General features: G+C 26.8%; 1 protein-coding gene across 1 annotated transcript in view; it reads right to left on the bottom strand.

Moving 5' to 3' along the window:
• Nucleotides 1–12,745, bottom strand: part of LOC100201245 (fibrillin-2) — a 92,051-nt gene that overhangs the window by 58,025 nt on the left and 21,281 nt on the right. The window contains exons 2-6 of the mRNA XM_065795015.1: nt 963–1,109; nt 733–879; nt 502–648; nt 272–418; nt 43–189 (exon numbers count right to left, since the gene is read on the bottom strand). Of these exons, the coding sequence (XP_065651087.1) occupies nt 43–189; nt 272–418; nt 502–648; nt 733–879; nt 963–1,109 (735 nt within the window). The remainder of the gene's footprint in view (nt 1–42; nt 190–271; nt 419–501; nt 649–732; nt 880–962; nt 1,110–12,745) is intronic.

The following is a 12,745-nucleotide window of genomic DNA, read 5'->3' as shown; positions in this document are numbered from 1 at the left end:
GTCAAAAAATGTAAATAAATTATTGATAATAACTTAATATACCTGAGCATTGATCTGAGAGAGTCTCTATTCCTCCATTACTTGTGTTAAACCCATTTTTACATGTACAGTTGTGTCCACCAATAAAATTGTTGCATACAGCATTAATGGAGCAGTCGTTTGTTGTTTCTGAAGCACATTCATTTATATCTGTAAATAAAATTATATAATATTATATCTTGTGAGTAAAGTCGAAAAATAAAATTATTTGATCGATAGTAACTTTATATACCTGCGCATTGATCTGAGAGAGTCTCTATTCCTCCATTACTTGTGTTAAACCCAGTTTTACATGTACAGTTGTATCCACCAACATAATTGCTGCATGTAGCATTAATGGAGCAGTCGTTTGTTGTTTCTGGAGCACATTCATTTATATCTGCAAAAGAAATTATATAAATTCATATCTTGTAAGTAAATGTCAATAAGTAAAATGAGGTTATAGAAAAAATCTTAATATACCTGAACATTGTTGCAAGAGTGTCTCTATTCCTCCATTACTTGTGTTAAACCCATTTTTACATGTACAGATGTGACTGCCATTAAAGTTTTTGCATAAGGCATTAGCTGAGCAGTTGTTTGTTCTTTCCGGAGCACATTCATTTATATCTGCAAAAAAAAAAACGACAAAATCTGATCTTCTAAGTAAATGTACAAAAGTAAAATCAATTTATTAATTGAAACTTAATATACCTTTGCATTGATCTAAAAGTGTTTCTATATCTCCATTACTCGTGTTGTACCCATTTTTACATGTACAACTGTATCCACCAATAAAATTGTTGCATATGGCATTAACTGAGCAGTTGTTTGTTACTTCTGGACCACATTCGTTTATATCTGTAAAAGAAATCAAATAAATTTATTTCTTGTAAGCAAATGTCGAAAATTAAAAGTAAGCTATTGATAGTAACTTAATATACCTGCGCATTGATCTGAGAGTGTCTCTAGTCCTCCATTACTAGTATTAAACCCATTTTTACATGTACAGTTGTATCCACCGACAAAATTGTTGCATGTAGCATTAATGGAGCAGTCGCTTGTTGTTTCTGAAGCACATTCATTTATATCTTCAAAAGAAATTAAATAAATTTATTATTTGTAAGTTAATGTCAAAAAGTAAAATTAATTCATCGATAGTAACTTGAGAAAAAAAGTAAAGTTGAGAAAAAAAGTAGATAAAAATTAAATGAAAATAAAACTTTTATTTAATTTTTAAAAAAATTTTATTTCTAAGAATTAAATATTTAGTGTTCTTTTACAGTATAAAATTGCAGTGACTTCTGTAACGATAATTTTTTTTAAAGCGGAGCATAAAGTAAAAAAAAGAAAAATAAAAGATTTAGAAAATCAATTAGCAAAAATGTTTAAATGCAGGAAAAAGACCGATTGTTTGAGGCAGGAAAAATTTATAAAAAACAAACGATTAAATACCTATTCGAATCAAGAAATAAAAGATTTTGATTGAAAAAAGAAATAAAAGTTAATTTATTGAAAAGTAACTTTCTTAACTAAAATTCTTAAGAGCTTTATCCCGATTTAGCTCATTCATTATGAACAACTTTAATGATATTTTATAAGTTTATTTTGCAAAGAATAGTGGAAGGCAATATAGACTCTAAATAGTTATTAAAAAAAACATTTAAAGTTTGTTAGTCCATTTACTAATTTTAAATTAATAGCAATAAACGGATGCAAATAAGAACTACAGATGCAGATTATCTACAGTTAAAAAGTGGGAAAAAAATTTTAATTGCGAGTTAGAATACGATTTAAATGGAAATGAAGTTATAAGATTAAGATGCAGTTTATGTAAACAATTTGAAAAACGGATAAATCAAACAAAATTGTTTTCCATGACCTGGATCAAACCAGGAACAATATCAATAAAAAAAGATTCACTGGTATCGCACTTAAGCAGTGCGAAACATAAAGAGGCCACGCGAATTCATCAACAAACAACATTAGGTTCAGTTTCATTATCTAACCATGTTATTCATAATACTCCAATCGGGCGTGGTTTACGTAAAATGGCTGTAAAAGACGCTGAATCGTTCAAAAAAAATTTTAATATTGCGTATTACTTGGCAAAACGAGAGCGTCCATTCACAGATTATCCTTATTTGATTGCATTAGAAAAGAAGAATAAGGTTACAAATTTAGGAAATTCTTATGGCACTGACCGTGCAGCTGCAATATTTACAGATTACATTGGCAATATAATTAAAATGTGAATGATGGAACTTTTGGCAATAAAGCTATCAGTAAAGTTGTTGAACATTTTTCTGAATTTTTAATTGGTGTAGGATGTGATTTGAATAATATACTTCATGAGTGAATCATTTTAAAAGCGTACATGTTTCCCATCATAAGTAACAATCAAAATGAGTACTATTTGAAAATTTGGGAAATTGTTTTTTCCAAATCAAATTTAGTCAAAGAATGTCGAAATATTCTTGATATTTTTGAACTATTTTTAATTTGTCCTTTTACAAATGTGAAAGTAGAATAAATGTTTTCATGTATGAATTGCGTAAAAAATGACTGGAGAAGTTGTCGAGAAGACGAGATCTCTTAGAATCTCTACTTCGGATAAGTGAAAAAGGTCCTGAGATTGACAAATTTGAACCTGATACTGCTATGGATGAATGGTATAATGATAAAGTTAGACGATTGTCAGCAAATTTTCATCGTTATCCAGTAAAAAGAAAGTCAGGAAAAACAGACATTGATCTAGCGACAGTTACATCATCGGATTTGGAAGAAAGTGAAAACGAGGAAGAAAATTTAATATTCTAAGCATGAAACTAATGAAATGATTACAAAACGATCAAAATATTTATGATCAAAAAAAGTATTAGATCGTAAAAGATTCTATTATTTAGACACATTTTTTTCTTTCGCTTTATTTTATTGAATGAAAAAAGTGAACGCTAACTTTTATTAAAAAATACATTGAATGAAAAAGCAATAGAAATATCATGGGAATTTGATAAGGTTACTTAGATAAGAAAACTTAATAAGAATTTAATTATCATTCTTGTTTGTGATTGTGCAGGTTTTCGTGAAAATATTAAGTTTTAACATTTTATCATGATAATACCTTTCGTCATTTTTAATAGTTTTTTATAACTGTTTCAAATTTATAGATTGCTTTGTTAGAGTTTTAAATAATTTTTTTTACTGTTAAAAATTTATAGAAAACCAAATATTCTAGTTGTTTTAAACAGTTTAAAATATGTAAATAAAATAGAAAATAAAATAATTAGTTAAAAGAAGATTATATCAAGTTCATTGATTTTACAAAAATACAGCCGTTAGATTTAATGCAATATAATAATAGTAATAATGTAAATTATAACTAAAGCTACTTTACAACCGCTGAATGTAAATGTTATGACATCTTATGCAAAAATGAGACTTATTATATATGTTATTATAAATAAGTTTAAATAACATATATAATAAGTCGGCGGAAGTGGAGGAGGGGTTATGACCAACCAAAAAATCGCGATTAGATATTTTTTCGTTAATTCGAGCCCTTATTACTATTTCTATAAATTTGTATCATTGTTGGAAATTAGGCAATATAAAAGAAACAGTTTTAGACATGCATCAAATGTGGTAAAAATATTTACAAAAAAAAACAATGCTAATCTTTGATTTAATTTCTTGGGTCATTGCAAATCTTATTAATCAATTATTGTAATTTACAAATTATAGCAATTTATTTTTTTATCTTCCTATTATATAAGTGTTCAAAAATTAATTTTAAAGGCGAAAAACAAATAAATGCAAAAAAATTTAATAAACTTTCTCATAGTTCTAGCATAGCAAACTAGTTTCTTAATTATGTGGTCTGATAAAAATCGTGAATAAATTGCATATCAAAACTTTAAATTGTTGTTAAATTGTTATAAAATATATGTTTTTATCATAAACTTGTATCTATCTCAATAGCTAAAAATAACAACCACTCTTAAAAAAAGAATACTAAGTTGTATAAAAAAATTTTTTATTTCAATTTTCTTTTTTTAATTATTAAATTTTTTTAGTTTATTTAATTAAAGTTTGATATTTTGTTACAATTTTGTTTTCTTTTTTTAGTATTTTAGTTTTTTTTTCTCTCAGTTTTGCTTTTTGTTGCAAATTATTGAAATGCTTTAAAAGTTATAAGATACAAACTGCTGTGGTCAGATTATCTAAAAAATTACTTCAAATGTTGACAAACAAGGTGTGCGACCACACACACTTCCTGGGAAGGCTTGATATTACTGGTCCAGTAGTGTAATGAATAGTTTGATGAAACTAAATTATGCAAAATGTAAAGAGATCCATATTGGCGAAAACAATTAAAAAAAAACTACATAATAACAACAAAAAATGATTTAATCCACCTTATTGCATCAAGTGACAATAAGCATAAGTAACCATTCTTACAGAATGTTAACTTATCCTTGCAATAAACCAAATAGAACTATTGGGATTATGTGTTATACATTTACATGCTTAATTACATTAATGGTGAAATTTTTATAAAAATCATTAATTAAACCAAATAATATAAGTAATATTGAAGAATTAGATAATGTAAAAAAAGGCAAGTAACAAACCTACATCATCATTATTAAACAAGCTACAGTATGAATATAGACTTGTTATACTTGGAATTAAAGTTAGAGACACAACAAGATAGGGGTGACGCAATTCAAATGTATAAAATACTTAATAAACTAAGTACATTGAAATGGTGCAACTTTCATTAGCAATTAGCATTATTTAAAAATAGAACATTAACAAGTTAAACTATTATAATCAATGCACAAAGTTTAAATCAATTCAAGTGTTTAACTCTTTTACTACTACTGTTTTAGAAAAAAAAATTTTGCCATCACCACTCATCATTTTTGACAAAATTTTGATCAGACTTTATTTTAAACTAATTGAAATTCAAATTATATATCTCCTTGAAAATACAACAAACTATATATCAATAAAAACTTAACTTAATAGACTTTTTAAATATATAAACTTCTAACATTTAACATGTCATAATTAAAACTGCAAGGGGATCAAAACCATTTTATTTAAAGAAAGAAATTAAAATAATCAAACAGTGAGTAAAATGTACTTCAAAGACAAACATTTTGCCAAATAATACTACATTCAGAACATGTAAAACTGGTGGGCGTTCTACTGATAGGAAAAACTACACTATTTCTATTATTTTCAACATATTTTATCAAATGTCTTATTGAATCTTTCTAAGACTGGATTTGGAATTTATGGAACTCTGTTTACAAGTGTCGAATTATTAGGCAAAATGGTTATACAAAAATAAACAATTTCTTAAATAAGACTCTTCTTGAATTTATATAGAATCATTCTCTTTGAATTATTAGGACGAGTTAGCAAACATAATATGTATAAATTGATTTGAGTTACTTCTATCAACCAAATAAAAATTCTGTTCCACCACTTAACTCTTTTTATCAAGATTACTCTAAATGATCACAACACATTTTAATTCATTGAGAGATTGTACCGTTGTATAATTACTGGTTTTTCTTTGACTACTCCACGACAAGAAGGTAATGCAACAATATCCCTAGCTCTAGATGAGAAGCCATTGAAACACTATCTTACTTGCTATTGCTTTTTGCTCTGAATAACTACTGGATTCGCTTTGGCTCTTTAATGATTTCCTAATATTATCTTGTCATAACTCATTTTCATCTTTTTAACTTTAACCTTTAATTTTAACTCATATCTAGACTTGTTAATTATCATACTTTCTTATGTTAATGATCATGCTTTCTTATGTTAATGATCATACTTTCTTATGTAATTTAATTTTATCATTGACTATTATCAACTCTATTCAAAGTGAAACTTAAAAGAAAAATAAAGACTCTTAAAAAAATGCTATGAAGAAAAGAATTAACAATAAATACAATTACAAAAATTATTTTAAAAAAAATACTTGAGAATGATAAGGTTATATCAACTGATACAGCTTAACTTTTTGATAATAGCTTTTCTGGTCTTGGTTGTAATTTTTATAAATGTGAACTTGTGAAATGCAATGATCCTAGTGGTCACAGATATTCAGAAGAAGTAAAGAATATTGCTCTAATACTTAATTTATATTCACCTTCTGACTTTTGTCATTATTTTCTTTGCATTGTATAAGTTCTCTAGTGATTGGTCATTAATCTATTTTTTGTTTACCTTTTTTAAAGACTTTTTTTTACTTAAAACCAAAGGGATTAAAGAAATTGCGTATAAAGGTTGTGCACCAATCTTTGATTCAATGCATATAAAATCAGGTCTTGTTTTTAATCCAAGTAATGGTAACTATAAAGGCCTTTCAGATTATGAAAACAATATATGTGCTTTTGATTCAAATAGCTTCTGAGGCTCTTGTATTTATACTTGTTGGGCTTTCGGGAAATTGGAAATATCCTATTGGTTATGTTCAAGGTAAAAAAATTTCAACAACAAACTTAACTTGCCTTTTAACTAAACAAGTTAATTTGTGTATTCAACATGGTATAGATGTTTATACCGTAACTTGCGATAGTATTTTTTCGAATTTTAATGCTATGAAAAGTCATGGTTGTTTGTTTTAGGAAGTTGAGATTATGAAAACTTATATTAATATTGAATCTTATGATAAACATATTGTGCTAAATAATGAGTATTTTGCAACAAAGCTAACTAATTCATTGATGTTAGATAAGGGATTAGCATCAAGTAGTGTAAAGCTATTAATTGTTTGTGAGTAATCAATGACCATGCATTTCTTATGTCTCTCATTCCTGGTAAAAACTATATGTAATCACCAAGGAAAGTTACTGGGTTCAAATATATCTAGTCCCAAAAGTTTTTAGTTTCTTGTTCAATAAATGCTTTGTCCTCTGTGTTATATCGTTAAGAAGGTGAAGCAATCGGTCTACATTCTGGAGAAAAGGGAAAAGAGTGCTAGCTTTTATTGTAATACTATTTAGAGATCAGATTTTTAAAGAATCTTTTTTACCACCAAAATTGACATTAAGACTTTTGAGCTACTGAAGAAAATCTCTACAAAGTATGATTTATTTGCAAGAGTTGGGTATAACAAAAAGGTTAATATTAGAGTACTTCATACCAAATAAAGCAAAGTTAGTTAAAACTTTACCTATAACTTGACAAGATAAGGAAGGATCAGCTATAGAGACTCTTATTAGAAAGGAGTATATTAAGTTTTAAAGAGTCACATAATAATTTGCTTATAAATGTGTCAGAACTTCCAGTGTCGAGAAGAGCTCTTACCTTGGCCCTATAATATAGTAATAAAGATATAAACAATTGGGCCTATAATATAGCAATAAAGATATAAACAATTGAATTGAGTGAGTTGATAGAAGAGCAAGTAATCGAGGCTAAACAAAAATATTTAATTCCTGATCCTTGCCATATGCTAAAACTTGCAAGAAATGCTTGTAAAATGCACAAAAAACTTGTATAAAATGTGATCTTAGGTATTTGGAGAATATGGAGTGATATATATATATATATATATATATATATATATATATATATATATATATATATATATATATATATATATATATATATATATATATATATATGCATTAAGTTAGCTTAAAATAAAAGAATAACTTTAAATACTACTTTTAATAAATCAAATAAGTTAATGCATAAATTAATAATATTAAATAAGTTAGTATTATTAAATTAATAAATTAAATAAGTTAATGCATAAATTCATAATTTTTAATAAGTTAATATTAAATTAATAAATTAAATAAATTAATGCACAAATTTAAAAAATTTAAGAATCAAAATCTTTTTTTTTTTTTTTTTAGTTGTTGCGTATATATATATATATATTTATATATATATATAGAGGTTCTTTTTCACCTACCCAACACCTTTGTGAACTCGTTGAAAAAAATCTTATCAACTCTTGTACCTAAGCTAACAATATATATCAAAGATGATTGGCATTTCATTAGGGTACTACCTAATAATATGGAGTACCAAAATACCACATTATACAGTGTTGATATCTCTAATCTTTATACTAGTATTTCTTGTGAACTAGGTTTAGAAGCAGTTAAATTATGGATATGTAAAATATTAGTCCGGTCAAAATAGACATTTAAGTTTACAATAATTCGCATAGAGCTGAAAATTGGTGCAGACCTTGGGGACATTATTACAAATAAAATATCAAAAGTCACCACCAATCCTGCATCTACAAAAAAAGTTATTCAATGTCAAAAGTTGAAAAAAATGGTTTTTCATATCTTCCAGTAAACGGTAAATTTTATCAACAAAAAAATTGATCAAGCAAAAGTTTTAGATGAAATTGTCTATGAAAATTGTCTTTTTCTAAGAACCACGATTCCTGTGATATTGCAAATCTTAAAGTTGAAGAAGTCTTATTCAACATAATCTGTTTAATATGTTTTAAGACAGTACCAGAAAAAATCTGCGCATGTTCTGATGTGGTGTTTTGTTTCAAACCGTGCATCATTTTAAATAGCTAATTGCTTTAAAATGTCATTGTATTAGTGTTATTCAAAATTTAAACAACTCTGTTATGAAAACAATTAGTTTTAATTGAAATGTCATTAAATCAAGATAAGAAGCGAGAAAATTTTTTGCATTTTCTTGTTAAAAATCCTGGTGTATCAAACAAAACAATTTCTAAAGAGTTGCAGATTGCTTTGAGAACAGTGTAGAGCGTTGTGAAACGATTTAAGGACATAGGTACAATCAAATGGAAATCAGGAAGTAGAAGAAAAAAATGTTTTGTTAGACAAGGTCTTGGTAAAAAAGTGAAAGATGCCTTAGACAGAAAACTGGAGATTTCTGTTCGAACTTTAGCAAATAAATTTAAGACAAGTGCTTCCACTATTGAAGAGAAATTGTGGCTATAAATCTTACAAAAAGAAAAAAGTTCCTCGTTGTGAAGAAAAGCAAAAAAATGTTGCAATTTGTTATTCAAAGCTGCTTTATAAAAAATTATTTGCCTCAAAATCTTGTTTGATTATTGACGATTAAACTTATTGTGCTGCATATTTCTAATCTCTTCCAGGACACCAATACTATTCAGCAATTAATCGCAAGAAACTGAATTCCAATTATAAATGTATTGGAATGCAAAAATTCACTAAAAAATTCGCAGTTTGGCAAGCAATTTGTGAATGTGGTGAAAGAAGCTCTTGTTCTGTGACAACGGGAACAATTAACACCAAAATATACATAAAATAATGCCTCAAGAAACGTCTTTTGCCGTTTTTAAGAACACACGGGTAACCCGTTATTTTGGCCTGATTTAGCATCATGTCACTACTCTGGGACAACTTTAAACTGGCTTAGAGAACATAAAGTAGATTTCGCTGAAAAACACTGCAATCCACCAAATTGTCCCGAACTACATCCAATCGAAAGATATTGGGCTCTTGTCCAAGAAAAATAAGGTTCAATGTACAGTGTCTCAAAAAATTATCCGACCAACCATTTTTAAAAATATTTTTCCTAAAAAAAGTGCTATATTTTTGTAAATTTGTAACTTTTTGGTAAACTTAAGATTAATAAAAATAAAAGAACATGTTTTTAATTTTTAAAATCTTTTCATGTGTTTCTTACTCAAATATGGTTTATTACGCACAAGTCGTCCTTGAAATCCCTGGTCTCGGATATGATTTCTGACTGTCTGATGGGATAATTTGATTCCATAATTCTCTTCAACTTGCTCAGCCAGTTTTCGAGCAGAAATAAAGCGATTTTTCTTCACTTGTATAATTAAGTTTCTATCAAAACTCTTAGAAGTCTTTATTTTTGCGATCCTACCCTTCTTCTGTGGCTGTTGTTCCAATCAAATTATACTTCTTCATTATGTCGGATACTGTATTAAGAGGAATTCCAGTCTCTTGCTGCACCTGACAATAGGTCCTTATTGACTAGATTGACAGCTAAATTTCTTTGAGAAACAGTCCAGTGACGTTTACCTCCAACCATTTTACTTAAAAAAACATGAAACCTTTTTTTTATACAAAACTTTTTTTTTTACTACAAAAAAACAGTTTTTTGTTATGCAATTTCATTAAATGTATAAAAATTTGCTTAAATATTTCAACAAATTTCACATAAAATTAATTAAACTTACCTAAATATCGCTTGGTCGGATAATTTTTTTACAAGCCTATTCAATACTAAGTTTCTTTTAGGACAAATAATAAACCAACTGAAGCATGAATCAAAAAATATGAACGCTAAATAACCTACTATTCCCAATAGAATTTAAATGACAGACAAAGTAAGTATCGCTATTCATTGTTTTTAGTATAATTTAGAGCGTAAACACTTTTTTTTGGGAAAAACTTGATTGGTCGGATAATTTTTTGAGACACTGTAAAAGAAGCCAAAAACATTAAAGACTTTAAAAATAAATGGATTAGAGCTACCAAGAAAGTCCAGCTAAAGTCTGTGCAAAAGCTGATGTTGAGTGTAAAACGCAAAGTGCGTGCAGGGTCACGTACAAAACTTCACAAACTTTCTAAAGTGAAATTTAAGAATATTAATATATGCACTTTTGAAATATATATAACATTCAATATCAAAATATAATAGTTAAATAAATTTTCTTTAAAATGTACGCAGAGATTTTTTCTGGTACAAGTCTTATATATTGTATATTAGTATTATTACTATATACTATTTTATATATATATATATATATATATATATATATATATATATATATATATATATATATATATATAAATATATATATATATATATATATATATATATATATATATATATATATATATATATATATATATATATATATATATATATATATATATATATATATATATATATATATATATATTAGTATATTATATCTTCTTCACATTTTCCTTCTTCTTCTTCATCTTCTTCTTCTTTTTCTAGCTGTAAATGTGAAAAAGATATATCAGCTGTCTGATCAATAATATCATCAAAATCTTCATTTGTTGAAATTGATTCAAAATTGGAGCAAGACTGGCCTCGACAATTAATACATACTGGTGAAAACGATAACCCGACTTTTTTGTAGCTACATTTTGCATTACAACCCTTTTTGCAATTGCAAAAGATGGTGTTGAGAAGTATTTCCGGAGCAATTGGGAGTAAAGGTTGAATTGGCTCCCACTCTCACCTACTAATTTCCAACCCCAGTCTGCTGGGTCCAATCGATTGCCTATCCATACTTGAATTTGATAGTATACTCAATATAAGTGTTGACTAGCAGAAGCAGATGTTTGAAGAAGACAAGATAGTTGCACTCTTTTATTGTTCTGTGTATTTTTTACAAAACTTTTATATCTATACTTGTCTATAAAAACATTTTTTTTTTTTTGAGCTCTATAATGAGCAAGAAGATGCTGTTCAAATAAGCTTACCAATCTACCATGCGTTCAGCTCTTATAAACTTCTTTGCAATCGACATCATATTAAAATATTGCATCCATAGTTTTGCTGTAGGACTTTATTTTTCAAATTCTTTTAGTTTTTCATTGAACTGATAAAGAAATCCTTCTTATATTGTATTATTGTAACCACTTTCCATATCATTATATGAAATTATGTTATTTTTGATACTTTCAACGGTAATATTAAGATCTGCAACTCATCTCATCATTAATAACAAGATCTATTTGTGGTATTTGATCTTCTTGTGTAAATGATATTTTCGGGGTAACAAACTGAATGATACCCTTTATGTGAAGCGTGTTATTACCATCTAAAGTCTTTACATTCATATCAGCGTTATCTGCAACATATTGAATAAATGTGCCAGTTTGTGGTGCACAGTGGGACAGAGTGTGCCAAAATACCTAAAAATCAATGTCAGCATTGCACAGTGAAAATTTGTCATAATGGTTAAGACATTCATTAAAGGAAATATCTAGTTAAAAAAACATTGAATATTAATTTAAGCGTAATTTTATGCGGTTATTTAAATGTTAATTTGACATGTGTTCCAAAATGCTGTTTTGCATTTTTTATTTATCAACTTTCTTACGCTACTTTTGTTTTAAATTAACTTTATTGACTTTCATTTTAAATATATTATTTTAATTGACAATGTTTTTTCGCTCAGACTTTTAAAAACAATTTAACGTAAGTGTAATCTTTAGTTTTTATGCATCGAAAGCAGACAGTTTTCGATATTTTTTTTGCTACTAACCTTTACTATTAGGTATCAGATAAACTATCCTCCAATATCCTCCAAACATTTGACTATGTAAATGTCATGCTAAATGTATGTAAATAGTCATGCATAATAAATATTTTGGAATTTTTTCCAATAAAAAAAGTTATAAGAAAAGATTGGTCATCGGTTAATGGTCAGTTAATGAGAAATACTGAACATGTAAAAAAGATGTTTTGTACACAAAGAATAACTATAAAATCTTTCATTACTGTTATAATATATAAGTTCTGTAAATATAAATCTAAAAAAGTTTTTTTATGACAAATACATGCATTAAAAAGTAATATTTTTAATGTTTACACTGATAAAAGTTGTCTTGTCCATAAAAATTATTTCATATTTTCACCAAAATTTAATTTTTTTTTAATATTTTTTTATTATTATATAATTCCATGTTTATTACTTTATTTATGCATTTTATATATA

The sequence above is a fragment of the Hydra vulgaris genome, chromosome 04 (genome assembly GCF_038396675.1).
Source record: "Hydra vulgaris chromosome 04, alternate assembly HydraT2T_AEP".
In the NCBI taxonomy this organism is placed as follows: domain Eukaryota; kingdom Metazoa; phylum Cnidaria; class Hydrozoa; order Anthoathecata; family Hydridae; genus Hydra; species Hydra vulgaris.
Note: the sequence above shows the minus strand (reverse complement) of the source record. Positions and strands in the feature narration are given on the sequence as shown.